The sequence below is a fragment of the Ictidomys tridecemlineatus genome, chromosome 7 (assembly GCF_052094955.1).
Source record: "Ictidomys tridecemlineatus isolate mIctTri1 chromosome 7, mIctTri1.hap1, whole genome shotgun sequence".
NCBI classification, from domain to species: Eukaryota; Metazoa; Chordata; class Mammalia; order Rodentia; family Sciuridae; genus Ictidomys; species Ictidomys tridecemlineatus.
Genome location: NC_135483.1, coordinates 146,337,669 through 146,351,631, shown reverse-complemented (window position 1 = coordinate 146,351,631; position 13,963 = coordinate 146,337,669). Strand labels below are relative to the sequence as shown.

Below are 13,963 nucleotides of genomic sequence, written 5' to 3'. Positions count from 1 at the left end.
GAATCAGCTACTATCATGAACAAAGTTTTAGCAGTGTGGCTTCACACAGGAACATTTGTTCTTTGCTTTGATAGATAATTTAAGTGCTGTCTCCCTCCTCCACAAAGATGTGTTTCTCATCATTTTCCTTTGACAAATCTTTTGGTCTTAGTAACATATTTACCCTTTTTAAAATAATGTCTCTAAAAATATAATTTATCTTTTCTCTGTCTTGGAACATAATTATGGCAAGAGTTTGGTGGGGACTACGTGTAATGCTGGAAAACTTTCTTTTGCAGAGGCATATCCACCAACCTTTCTCTCCAGACCCAAATCCCTTACCACTTTTGTGGGTAAGGCAGCCAAGTTCCTCTGCACAGTGGCAGGAACTCCCGTGATCGAAACCATTTGGCAGAAAGATGGTGCTGCTCTCTCTCCTTCACCTAAGTGCAAGATTTCAGATGCAGAAAACAAACACAGTTTAGAACTCTTGAATCTTACCATTCAAGACCGAGGAGTCTACTCTTGTAAGGCTTCTAACAAGTTTGGAGCAGACATCTGCCAAGCAGAGTTAATTATAATCGACAAACCACATTTCATTAAAGAGTTAGAGCCCGTGCAGTCCGCTATCAATAAGAAGGTCCATCTTGAGTGCCAGGTAGATGAAGATAGGAAAGTCACAATTACCTGGAGCAAAGATGGGCAAAAACTTCCCCCTGGGAAAGATCATAAAATCTATTTTGAAGATAAAATAGCATCACTTGAGATTCCGCTGGCCAAACTAAAAGATTCTGGAACCTATGTGTGTACAGCTTCCAATGAGGCTGGGAGCAGCTCCTGTTCAGCCACAGTTACCGTCAGAGGTAAGAATCTTCTTCCTCCCTTCCGAAGTCTCCATAGACAAACCGTTAACAAACAAAATGTAGTCTGCACATTTTGTATTAAAATAATTGCATTTAGCAAATGCTTGGGTCTGGGGGTAGTCCTAGCACTGTTTGATTTTTATGTTTTTCAATCTTCAGAATCTGCTTACTTCTGTTAAAACTGTCTGTCATTACAGACAAAGAAGCTTGCTTAAAATTTCTTCTAAGAACTTTTGTGTCTAGAAATTCTTTATTGTCTTTTATAAAATCTATGTGTTGTATAGATATAGTTTGTTGGCTTTCTTTTTTAATCCAGAAGACTGTGGACATGTTTTTTGAATGATGAAAAGCTATGGTTTGTCCCACTGTTTCTTTTTTTCAGAAATTCCATGAAAATATTTTCTGTGTGTTCAGTCTTTTTGTTGTCTACGTCCGCTTTTCTTTTGTGGAGCGTAGGTTTCAGCTCTCTTTTCCCCTTTTTCTCTTTTGTAAACTTCATGTAGAGCCACCATCCTTTGTGAAGAAGGTGGATCCCTCTTATTTAATGCTCCCAGGTGAATCAGCACGCCTACATTGCAAGCTGAAAGGCTCACCTGTGATCCAGGTGACTTGGTTTAAAAACAACAAAGAACTTAGTGAAAGTAACACGGTCAGAATGTCCTTTGTCAATTCCGAGGCTATCCTCGACATCACGGATGTCAAAGTGGAAGACAGCGGGAGTTACTCCTGCGAAGCGGTCAATGAGGTTGGCAGTGATAGCTGCAGCACTGAGATAGTGATCAAAGGTTTGTGTGCCCGGTTACAGTCCCTCATATTTTTTTTTCCCTGTGAAAAGATTTCCTTTTCAATTGCTTGTGACATCTTACTGATACAATGCTCTCGTGCTTTTGTAGAACCTCCTTCTTTCATCAAAACTCTTGAGCCTGCAGACATAGTGCGAGGAACAAATGCCCTGCTTCAGTGTGAAATCTCGGGCACGGGACCATTTGAAATTAGCTGGTTTAAAGATAAGAAGCAAATTCGAAGTAGTAAAAAATACAGGCTGTTTTCCCAGAAGTCCCTGGTGTCTCTGGAAATCTTTTCTTTCAATAGCGCGGACGTTGGTGAATATGAATGTGTGGTTGCTAATGAAGTCGGGAAGTGCGGCTGCGTCGCAACACAGTTGTTAAAAGGTCAGTGTGTGGAAAACCGCTGTCTCTCTAAGACATTGTACAAATGGCTTTCTTAGCCATGGAAGGGAAACTTGTACTTCTTCTACTGGCCTATCCTTTAAACTTTTTTTTTTGGGGGGGGGAGGGGTTGGTTTCACTTGGGGCCCAGGGAGCAAAGTCAGAGGCTGACACACCATCTGTATATCTGTATCCTGATACCAGTGTCAATATTTATTTATTTGATAGCAAAGGAGAATGACATAATAGGCATTTTGTTCCATTGATAAGATTTATCTTCTATGCTTCTGTCTCTTGATGAGATTGTTAATTCTTCTTGTATGCTCTTTCTTCTTCTAATTAACCAACACTATGAAATACCAGTATTGGGGGAAAAAAATAAATGTAATCTAGATAAAACTCTTAAATACAGATAGTGTTGAGAGGGTCTGGGAATTGATCACTGTATGCTCTCTTTAACTAGAACCACCCACCTTTGTCAAGAAAGTAGATGACTTTACGGCACTCGCAGGACAAACTGTTACTTTACAAGCTGCGGTAAGAGGGTCAGAACCCATTTCTGTCACCTGGATGAAAGGACAAGAGATCATTAAAGAAGATGGAAAAATCAAAATGAGCTTTACCAACGGTGTTGCAGTCTTAATCATCCCTGATGTTCAAATTAGCTTTGGTGGCAAATACACATGTCTGGCTGAAAATGAAGCCGGAAGCCAAACATCAGTTGGGGAGCTAATAGTTAAAGGTTTGTGTAGGAACATTTTAACTTTATATTATTCTTTCCATTTAAAGTGAAACTGTCATTCACACTTAGGGATCCTAACTATTCAATACCATTTTAGAACCTGCCAAAATCATTGAGCGAGCAGAACTGATCCAGGTGACAGCAGGAGACCCAGCCACACTGGAGTACACTGTCGCAGGCACCCCTGAACTCAAGCCCAAATGGTACAAAGATGGGAGACCTTTGGCTGCCAGTAAAAAGTACCGCATAAGTTTTAAAAACAATGTTGCCCAACTCAAATTTTATTCCGCTGAACTGCATGATAGTGGCCAATACACATTTGAAATTTCCAACGAAGTGGGCAGTAGCTCTTGCGAGACAACCTTCACAGTATTAGGTTAGTATTTTTAGGAAACTACATTACACATTTCTTTAAAACCTAACAAATGGCCAAAGTTAACCATGGAGCATTTTTCCATATTAATCCTTATGTCCTTCTTCTGCCACCAACAGATCGAGACATTGCTCCGTTTTTCACCAAACCTTTGCGCAATGTGGATAGCATTGTTAGCGGTTCCTGCAGGCTGGACTGCAAAATCGCTGGCTCCCTCCCCATGAGGGTGTCCTGGTTTAAGGATGGTAAAGAAATAGCCTCTTCTGACAAATACAGAATAGCATTTGTGGAAGGCACAGCCTCTTTGGAGATCAGCAGAGTAGACATGAATGATGCAGGAAATTTCACTTGTCGAGCTACAAATTCTGTGGGAAGCAAAGAAAGCAGCGGAGCCCTGATTGTGCAAGGTTGGCTGGAGACTTTGCATTCCATTCATACTCTAGACAATGTTCAAATTGAGTCTTCTTCCCTTATATCCCACTTCTTAACTCTTTAAAATTCTCTTATACCTCTTCTTCAGAACCACCCAGTTTTGTAACTAAACCAGGATCCAGGGATGTTCTGCCTGGTTCAGCAGTGTGCCTGAAGAGCACTTTTCAAGGATCTACTCCTCTCACCATCAGATGGTTCAAGGGTGACAAAGAGCTGGTCTCTGGTGGAAGCTGCTATATTACCAGAGAAGCTTTAGAGAGTTCCCTGGAACTCTACGCAGTAAAAACCTCCGATTCGGGAACATATACATGCAAAGTCAGCAATGTCGCCGGAAGCGTGGAATGCAGTGCAAACTTATTTGTAAAAGGTTTGCATTGTTTTCTTGACATCTTTGTGCTACTTTTGCTATGTCGATTCTTTCCTCTTTCTCATGTTTCTTAATCACTTCCTGCCTTCCACAGGACCTGCCACATTTATTGAAAAATTAGAACCCTCACAGCTGTTAAAGAAGGGAGATGCCACCCAGCTAGTCTGCAAAGTAACTGGTACCCCTCCAATTAAAATAACGTGGTTTGTGAATGATAGAGAAATCAAGGAGAGCAACAAACACAAAATGTCTTTTGTGGAGTCCACTGCAGTTCTAAGACTTACAGATGTTGGCACTGAAGACAGTGGTGAATATATGTGTGAAGCTCAAAATGAGGCTGGCAGTGACCACTGTAGCAGCATTGTAATAGTCAAAGGTTTGTGTTCACTCTGTCCTTGGGTTTCCAAATTTGTGGCCCATAGCACAGATCCCTCCTGGTTAACCCAAACCATTCCTTTTTCACTATAGAGTCACCTTACTTTACCAAGGAATTTAAGCCAGTTGAAGTGTTGAAAGAATATGATGTCATGTTGCTGGCCGAGGTGGCAGGCACACCTCCCTTTGAAATCACCTGGTTCAAAGACAACACAGTCTTGAGAAGTGGTAGAAAATATAAAACCTTCATTCAGGATCAGTTGGTGAGCCTGCAGATCCTCAAGTTCGTAGCTGCAGATGCTGGTGAATATCAGTGCCGGGTGACCAACGAGGTGGGCAGCAGCACCTGCAGTGCCAGGGTGACATTAAGAGGTTAGTGTCAGTCCAAAGGATGGATTGTCTCTTCTGTAGAGTCAGTTCTTAAGAGAAAAAGCTGGGTTTTGCCATAAAGCTGGTATTGATCGAGAATTCATTCTTCTGTTAGAACCTCCATCCTTTGTAAAGAAGATCGAAAGCACCAGCTCCCTCCGAGGAGGCACGGCTGCCTTCCAGGCCACTCTGAAGGGCTCCTTGCCAATCACAGTGACTTGGTTAAAAGACAACGATGAAGTCACTGAAGATGATAATATAAGAATGACCTTTGAGAACAATGTGGCCAGTCTGTACCTCAGTGGCATTGAAGTGAAGCATGATGGGAAATACGTCTGTCAGGCCAAAAACGATGCAGGAATACAAAGATGCTCTGCGTTACTGTCAGTAAAAGGTTGGTTCACAAAGCTTGCCTCAGGTTTGAGGACGAAATGTAGATGTGAGCCGTTCAGCAGAGCAGTTCACAGCCCACATCTATCCCTTTGTTTTCTGCAGAACCTGCAACCATCACCGAGGAGGCTGTGTCCATAGACGTCACCCAAGGAGACCCAGCCACTTTGCAAGTTAAATTTTCAGGGACTAAGGAGATTATAGCCAAATGGTTTAAAGATGGCCAAGAACTGACCCTGGGCCCCAAATATAAAATCAGTGTCACTGACACAGTGTCAATACTGAAGATTATTTCTACAGAAAAGAAAGATAGTGGAGAATACACTTTTGAGGTCCAAAATGATGTTGGGAGAAGCAGTTGCAAGGCTAACATTAATGTATTAGGTTGGTATTTCTCCAGAGACCCGGGCCTTTCTGTACTCCTTCCTCTCTTTTAATTTAACAGAAAAAAAATTTTTTTTGACAAATTAACCTGACTTTTTTTTTTTTGTATTGGATAGATCTTATCATACCTCCTTCATTCACCAAAAAGCTGAAGAAAATGGACAGTATTAAAGGGTCTTTTATCGACTTAGAATGTATAGTGGCTGGGTCACATCCTATAAGCATCCAATGGTTCAAAGATGACCAAGAAATATCAGCTAGCGAAAAGTACAAATTCTCTTTCCATGACAATACGGCCTTCTTGGAAATCAGTCAGCTGGAAGGTTCCGACAGCGGGACATACACTTGTTCTGCCACCAATAAGGCAGGACACAACCAGTGCAGTGGCCATCTGACAGTCAAAGGTCGGTCGGCAGCTTTCTTCGTCACCTATTAGGAATTTATTGCTCTTTCATGCCTTAATTCTGACCTTCATTGCTCAATTCCAAAATAAATCTTCCCCTCTCCTTTTGCTTATTTTTTCTTTCACCCCAGAACCTCCTTACTTCGTGGAAAAGCCACAGTCACAAGATGTCAATCCCAGTACGAGGGTTCAATTAAAGGCTCTTGTGGGTGGCACTGCGCCCATGACCATAAAGTGGTTTAAGGACAACAAAGAGTTGCACTCGGGAGCAGCTCGCTCTGTTTGGAAGGACGACACCTCCACCATTTTAGAACTCTTTTCAGCGAAGGCTGCTGACTCGGGCACCTACATTTGCCAACTAAGCAATGATGTTGGCACAGCAACTAGTAAAGCCACCCTTTTTGTAAAAGGTCTGGTCTCTCCATCACCTTATTTTCTTACTTATCTAGATTTTCTTGGGGGAGGGAAGACATTTATTAAGAAAGCCATTTTGCTGGTTAGACTTTGTTTTTAAAAAATGTTCAACATCATCCCTTTCTTTCATCTTTAGAACCTCCTCAATTCATTAAGAAGCCCAGTCCAGTGTTAGTGCTGAGGAATGGACAATCAACAACGTTCGAATGCCAAATAACGGGCACCCCAGAAATCAGAGTTTCTTGGTATCTGGATGGGAATGAAATAACAGACGTTAGGAAGCATGGCATTTCCTTCATGGATGGTTTAGCCACCTTCCAGATTTCTGGCGCCAGGGTAGAAAATAGTGGGACTTATGTCTGTGAAGCTCGAAATGATGCAGGCACAGCAAGCTGCAGCATTGAATTAAAAGTGAAAGGTTGGTTATGGGAATCTGCTTTTCCATTTTGGCTGGGCTGCCTGATGGGCCCTGGGCTTCCCTTGAATAAGCTGCTGTCTGTCTTCTTTCGAATCTTTAGAGCCCCCCACCTTTATCAGGGAGCTGAAGCCCGTGGAAGTAGTGAAAGATAGTGATGTGGAGCTAGAGTGCGAAGTCACAGGAACGTCTCCATTTGAAGTCACTTGGCTGAAGAATAACAAGGAAATTCGAAGTGGCAAAAAATACACCCTGACGGACAGAGTGTCCGTGTTTAACCTCCATATAACCAAGTGTGACCCTTCAGACACGGGTGAATATCAGTGCATTGTAGCCAATGAGGGTGGCAGCTGTTCCAGCAGTACCAGAGTTGCGCTGAAAGGTCAGTTCTTTACAAGAAACAGGCTACCAGATAAATACCCTGAGTGCTCTTTCATTTCTTAATGGTGGGTAGGAGTTAAAACAGACCTCTTTATTTCATCCTCTTTTATTTGACCACAGAACCACCTTCGTTCACCAAGAAAATAGAAAATGTCACCACAGTCTTGAAGAGTTCTGCCACTTTTCAGGGTACGGTGGCTGGTTCTCCCCCCATCTCTGTAATCTGGCTAAAGGATGATCAGATTCTTGACGAAGATGACAACACTCATATTTCATTTGTGAACAATGTGGCCTCACTTCAAATCAGAAGCGTGGATAACGGACACAGTGGGAGATACACGTGTCAAGCCAAGAATGAGTCCGGAGCCGAGAGATGTTATGCTTTCCTTTTAGTGCAAGGTTTGTAAGCTGTCCTCTCTCAACGTTAGTCAATGGAGACAATTCATAGGCACCCCTTAGTTCCAGTGGAATTATCAGTGTAACTCATCCCTATTTCCATTCTTACTTCAGAACCTGCTCAAATCATAGAGAAAGCCAAATCAGTCGATGTTACTGAGAAAGACCCCGTGACCTTGGAGTGTGTTGTAGCTGGAACACCGGAACTCAAAGTGAAATGGCTTAAAGATGGGAAACCAGTTGTACCCAGTAGATATTTCTCAATGAGTTTTGAAAATAATGTGGCCAGTTTTAGGATTCAATCAGTAATGAAGCAAGACAGCGGTCAATATACTTTCAAAGTAGAAAATGACTTTGGAAGCAGTAGCTGTGACGCCTACCTCAGAGTGCTAGGTGTGTATATTTGCCCCAGTCAGCTTCCCTTATTTATATTATGTTCTTTGTAAGCAAAGAGCAACAGACTAATAGATATATTGTGTTGTTTGCATTGAATAGATGAAAACATTCCTCCATCCTTCACCAAAAAATTGACCAAAATGGATAAAGTTCTGGGCTCTTCTATTCATATGGAATGCAAAGTTTCTGGTTCACTTCCTATTAGTGCTCAGTGGTTTAAAGATGGGAAAGAAATATCTACAAGTGCAAAATACAGACTTGTATGTCATGAAAACACCATGTCACTGGAAGTTAATAATCTGGAATTAGAAGACACTGCAAATTACACATGCAAAGTGTCAAATGTAGCAGGAGATGATGCATGCAGTGGCATCTTAACTGTGAAAGGTTAGCATTTCTTTACCTCCTCTTGATTCTTCTTTGTGAATGCTTTAAAAATATATCACATATCCTTGTGTCCTTTAGAGCTTAAATCATAATTCTGTTCCTTTAGACACATATTCATTGTGTTCAAGAAATATTGAGTTATTACCTCTTTTTAGGAGTATTTTCTTATATTTCCTAAACTATCAAAATAATTCGGCTACAAGGAATATAATTAAATATATCTCTCTTAAAATCTATAGAACCACCAAGCTTCCTAGTAAAACCTGAGCGACAACAAGCCATACCTGATTCTACAGTGGAATTTAAGGCAGTACTAAAAGGAACACCACCATTTAAAATAAAATGGTTTAAGGATGATGTGGAACTTGCCTCTGGACCTAAATGTTTCATTGGCTTGGAAGGGTCAACTAGCTTCTTAAATCTCTATTCAGTGGATGCTTCCAAGACTGGACAATATACTTGCCAAGTTACCAATGATGTTGGTAGCGACTCTTGTACCACGATGTTGCTTGTGACAGGTGTGCAAGTTTTATTGTTTTATGTTTCTGTCTGACCCATGTCTCTGGTTCTTGCTGTACTCTGTTAATGCATCTTTCTAACACAGTAGACTGTCTTTGCCAGAATTTGACTGTGTTTGCCATGTTTCTTTCTAACTTGTTATTCATTTCTGTACCCTCATAATCTCCCTTTTCCTGACTCTCTAGAACCACCAAAGTTTGTGAAGAAATTAGAAGCATCCAAAATAGTGAAAGCAGGTGACTCCTCACGACTTGAATGCAAGATAACTGGATCTCCAGAAATCAAAGTTGTGTGGTATAGAAATGAGCATGAACTCCCAGCCAGTGATAAATACCGAATGACCTTCATCGACTCAGTGGCTGTCATACAGATGAACAATCTCAGTACTGAGGATAGTGGAGATTTCATTTGTGAGGCTCAGAATCCTGCAGGCAGCACAAGCTGCAGTACCAAGGTCATAGTAAAAGGTAGAAATCTCATCCTTACATTTCTTCTCCTACCCTGCACATCAGAGTTCTTTGTTCTTTTGTTCTTTATTGCAATTTTAGTTTCCATTTCAGATCATAGACTATTTTCCTAAGCTGGCATTATTCCCTTTTATAGATGTTACAGCTTCTTAAGCTTTGCTTATGTATAGCAAGGCATTTTGAGATATTTTTCCTGTTATTCCAATGCCATAATTCTGAGCACCACAACATGGCCAAACATCAAATTTGATGATGATTCAAAAGTGCATACACACAAAATAGGCATTTTAAAATTAATTTTTGCCTTCAGTCACCTTCCAAAACCATTATCATCCTTACAATAATCTGTAGCATAACAAGGATATATATGCAATGTGTTAGTAGTAGAAGTTTTAACATTAAATTTAAAAGGGACAATAATATTTTTCCCTCTTCTCAAGAATTGGTTCCATTAAAAATGCAACTGATGGCACATTGGTGCAAATAGTGCTAGTGTTTTCGGCTGCAATTTTCCAGTATTTTTTGTCACAAAGCTCAAGTTTATCATCTTGTAAGACAATGATTGCAAGAACCATTTGCTGAAGTGGAAGACTTAGTTCGGATGATTTCCAGATATCTCAGTTGTAAAGCATACAAACAAAAAAAATTCCAATCCTGAAGTCAGAATTCCATACTTCATGGAAATCATGAAGTATTAATATTTATTAATATGTTTGTTTGCTTGTAAGCTTCTTGTCTGTCTTTGTAGTCCAAGATAAATTGGTAAGGTGCAATAGACAGAATGTTGACCTGCTCAGTCATGATCTAGGATCTACATGGGTTTTCTACCCATGAGTTGATTGCCTTGTAAAGGTTAATGGCCTCTCAGAAGTTCTTCTTCCTCAATGGTGCTAATGCTAGACACTACTAACCCACTATAGTATCTTAAATCTTCCAATTTAAGAACAAAGAAATAAAAAATTTTTATTTAATAAAATTAAATAGCCCAATTCATGAGACATTCTTGTTTTTTACAGAACCACCTGTGTTTAGCAGTTTCCCTCCTGTAGTTGAAACCCTTAAAAATACTGAAGTTAGTCTTGAATGTGAACTTTCTGGAACACCACCATTTGAGGTGGTATGGTACAAAGACAAGAGGCAACTCCGAAGCAGCAAGAAATATAAGATTGCATCTAAAAACTTCCATGCAAGTATTCACATTCTTAATGTTGAATCTTCTGACATTGGTGAATACCACTGCAAAGCACAGAATGAAGTAGGAAGTGATACTTGCATTTGTACCATAAAATTAAAAGGTAAGCATATTTCTTGCACATGGCAGAAATGTCAGGAATCTGCAAAATACTCATTTCTTTTCTCTCTTCTATTATCTGAGCAATTTTTTCAACAATCTCCATCCATCTTTTCCTGTTCAGAACCTCCAAAATTCATTTCCAAAGTGAGCAGCCTCACTGTCGTAGCTGGCGAGCCCGCTGAATTACAAGCATTCATAGAAGGCGCCCAGCCAATTTCCGTCCAGTGGCTGAAAGAGAAAGAAGAAGTGGTTAGAGAAAGTGAAAACATCAGAATTACATTTGTGGAAAATGTTGCAACTCTGCAGTTTGCAAAAGCAGAGCCAGCTAATGCTGGAAAATATATCTGCCAAGTTAAGAACGATGGTGGAATGAGAGAGAACATGGCCACACTGACTGTCTTAGGTTGGTACAAAAGTCCCCTGATAGAAACTGGTGCCAAGTGCTGAAGTGACTTACAGGCAGAATCTCTTTTTCTGACTTTCTTCTAGACCTGTATTGACCCTCACCTATTTGGAAAATTTAGGGGAAAGAACTAACTGATCTTTCAAACACTCTTTTCTGTTTCTATAAACCTTCCAGGTTCAAAACAAAAGCTAGCCATTTGTTTTATTGTGTATATACTACTTTTCTTGATGGATTAGCAAATATAATTTTGACTCTCTTGTTTAAGCATGAATTAATTAGGATTTCAGCATATGTTGCGAGGAAATTTGTTTCCAAAGTAATAGTTTTGTTAAAGTTGATAAGAACTCCAATGAGCAACGTCTGATAGGAAAGACTTAAACTTTCATCTTTGGGAATATTAAATTTCATTTTAATATTAATTTGGGAGCTATCTGAATAATAACTTAAAGTAGAACAGAAATATCAAGTGATTCAAAATAGCAGGTAGACATTGCTCCAAAGAGGTCAAGGACAAATTGAACATGTTGTCTAATGTCCACTGTCAAAACTGTTTTCGAGTCAAGTAGTACACAAATAATAACTGCCATAAATTTATGACCACATGTAAATTATAGATTCTCAACTTTGACAGATAGGTATCACGTTGTATTTCAGAGCCCGCAGTCATTGTCGAGAAGGCAGGACCGATGACAGTGACAGTAGGAGAAACGTGCACTTTGGAGTGTAAGGTGGCTGGCACTCCTGAACTCTCCGTCGAATGGTACAAGGACGGGAAGTTGTTGACCAGCAGCCAAAAACACAAGTTTAGCTTCTACAACAAAATCTCTTCCTTAAAGATTCTCTCAGTGGAGAGGCAAGATGCAGGCACATACACCTTCCAGGTTCAAAACAATGTTGGGAAAAGTAGCTGCACAGCTGTGGTTGATGTTTCAGGTTAGTTCTGGTGTTTTCCTTTTGTTGTTTATACAAATTCCTTTTACAAGTTTTTCTTCTTTCAATCTCTTCTATTCTTTCAAATCACAATGAGTCTCTTGCCTTTCCTCATACAGACCGCATGGTTCCTCCTTCCTTCACACGAAGACTGAAAGACACTGGTGGGGTCCTGGGTGCTTCTTGCATCTTGGAATGCAAAGTAGCAGGATCATCACCTATCTCTGTTGCCTGGTTTCATGAGAAGACTAAGATTGTCAGTGGAGCAAAGTACCAAACCACATTTTCAGATAATGTTTGCACATTGCAGTTGAATTCTCTGGACTCCTCAGATATGGGCAATTACACATGTGTAGCTGCTAATGTCGCTGGGTCAGATGAATGCCGTGCAGTGTTGACTGTACAAGGTCAGTGTCTGTCAACTTCTTAAGGAATTTCTTATAAATTCCTACCATATTGATATACATCCAAAAGTGCTCTTATATTTTATTCAAAATTGCAACCAAATTCAAGCATCACAGGATCATTTGTCTCTCACATTTATGTACAGAACCACCCTCTTTTGTGAAAGAACCTGAACCTCTGGAAGTACTACCAGGCAAAAATGTAACCTTCACAAGTGTTATTCGAGGAACCCCACCATTCAAGGTTGGCTGGTTCAGAGGTGCCAGAGAACTGGTGAAAGGAGATAGGTGCAACATCTACTTTGAAGACACTGTGGCAGAACTGGAGTTATTTAATATTGACATATCTCAGAGTGGGGAATATACCTGTGTGGTGTCCAACAATGCTGGCCAGGCATCCTGCACTACGCGTCTTTTTGTAAAAGGTTTGTTCAAGTGCATTCACTTGCTCATCCTGTTTCCTATACATTGACACCATTGTGGGATTGTTTTGTTGTTGTTGTTGTTGTGTGTGTGTTTAACTGCTGTGCTTTGTCACTTACCAGAACCAGCTACGTTTGTGAAGAAATTAAGCGATCATTCTGTAGAACCAGGGAAGTCTATAATTCTGGAGAGCACCTACACTGGAACACTTCCCATCTCAGTCACCTGGAAAAAGGATGGTGTTAGCATATCTCCATCTGAAAGGTGCAATGTAGTCACAACAGAGAAAACTTGCATCCTGGAAATTCTGAATAGCACAAAAAGAGATGCAGGACACTATTCCTGTGAGGTTGAAAATGAAGCAGGAAGGGATGTGTGTGAAGCTCTGGTTTCTACATTAGGTGTGTTACCTTATTCTCTCCCATATGTTTTGCATTCCTCTAGAATAGAGCATGGTTGGTTTGGTTTTCTTTAATTCCATTTTCTGATTGTGAGACTTTCTTCTTTAGAACCACCTTATTTTATATCGGAACTGGAACCTCTGGAGGCATCAGTTGGAGATTCAGTTTCTTTGCAATGCCAAGTTGCTGGGACACCAGAGATTACAGTGTCTTGGTACAAGGGAGATACCAAGTTACGGTCAACTCCTGAATACAGGACCTACTTTACAAACAATGTGGCCACACTTGTTTTTAACAAAGTGAATATCAACGATAGTGGAGAGTACACATGTAAAGCAGAAAATAGCATAGGATCTGCTTCTTCCACAACTGTCTTCAGAATTCAAGGTGATATTATTTTACACATAAGTGATTTCTTTTTTTCCCTCTAATTTTCTCACAACTTCTTGGTGAGAAACTTCTCAATTCCACTACTAATGCCTCAAGTCTTACTTGTCTTCCTACAGAGCGCCAACTCCCACCTTCCTTTGCAAGACAATTAAAGGACATTGAACAAACTGTTGGGTTACCTGTTACACTCACTTGTCGACTAAATGGCTCCGCCCCCATCCAAGTGTGCTGGTACAGAGATGGGGTACTTTTAAGAGATGACGAAAATCTACAGACATCATTCGTAGATAATGTGGCAACTCTGAAAATTTTGCAGACTGACTTGAGTCACTCTGGCCAGTATTCTTGCTCAGCCTCCAATCCACTTGGAACAGCATCTTCTAGTGCTAGACTGACAGCCAGAGGTTTGTTCCCCTGTCACCCTTTCTCTTTGCAAACCATGATTTTCTATTTCATTGTCAAAGTAGAAATGACCTACAAGAAAAAGCACAGAA

The 13,963-nt window shown here is 40.4% G+C and overlaps 1 protein-coding gene across 1 annotated transcript in view; it reads left to right on the top strand.

Moving 5' to 3' along the window:
- Ttn (titin) overlaps window positions 1–13,963 on the top strand; it is a 263,368-nt gene that overhangs the window by 66,658 nt on the left and 182,747 nt on the right. Inside the window, exons 47-74 of the mRNA XM_078017672.1 lie at window positions 279–842; window positions 1,346–1,627; window positions 1,736–2,014; window positions 2,475–2,753; window positions 2,851–3,129; window positions 3,246–3,533; window positions 3,647–3,925; window positions 4,020–4,301; window positions 4,394–4,672; window positions 4,785–5,063; window positions 5,165–5,443; window positions 5,560–5,847; window positions 5,978–6,256; window positions 6,397–6,678; window positions 6,779–7,057; window positions 7,177–7,455; window positions 7,567–7,845; window positions 7,948–8,235; window positions 8,475–8,753; window positions 8,940–9,221; window positions 10,238–10,516; window positions 10,637–10,918; window positions 11,576–11,854; window positions 11,971–12,258; window positions 12,402–12,680; window positions 12,801–13,079; window positions 13,188–13,466; window positions 13,586–13,873. Coding sequence (XP_077873798.1) covers window positions 279–842; window positions 1,346–1,627; window positions 1,736–2,014; window positions 2,475–2,753; window positions 2,851–3,129; window positions 3,246–3,533; window positions 3,647–3,925; window positions 4,020–4,301; window positions 4,394–4,672; window positions 4,785–5,063; window positions 5,165–5,443; window positions 5,560–5,847; window positions 5,978–6,256; window positions 6,397–6,678; window positions 6,779–7,057; window positions 7,177–7,455; window positions 7,567–7,845; window positions 7,948–8,235; window positions 8,475–8,753; window positions 8,940–9,221; window positions 10,238–10,516; window positions 10,637–10,918; window positions 11,576–11,854; window positions 11,971–12,258; window positions 12,402–12,680; window positions 12,801–13,079; window positions 13,188–13,466; window positions 13,586–13,873 — 8,157 coding nt within the window. The remainder of the gene's footprint in view (window positions 1–278; window positions 843–1,345; window positions 1,628–1,735; window positions 2,015–2,474; window positions 2,754–2,850; window positions 3,130–3,245; window positions 3,534–3,646; window positions 3,926–4,019; window positions 4,302–4,393; window positions 4,673–4,784; window positions 5,064–5,164; window positions 5,444–5,559; window positions 5,848–5,977; window positions 6,257–6,396; window positions 6,679–6,778; window positions 7,058–7,176; window positions 7,456–7,566; window positions 7,846–7,947; window positions 8,236–8,474; window positions 8,754–8,939; window positions 9,222–10,237; window positions 10,517–10,636; window positions 10,919–11,575; window positions 11,855–11,970; window positions 12,259–12,401; window positions 12,681–12,800; window positions 13,080–13,187; window positions 13,467–13,585; window positions 13,874–13,963) is intronic.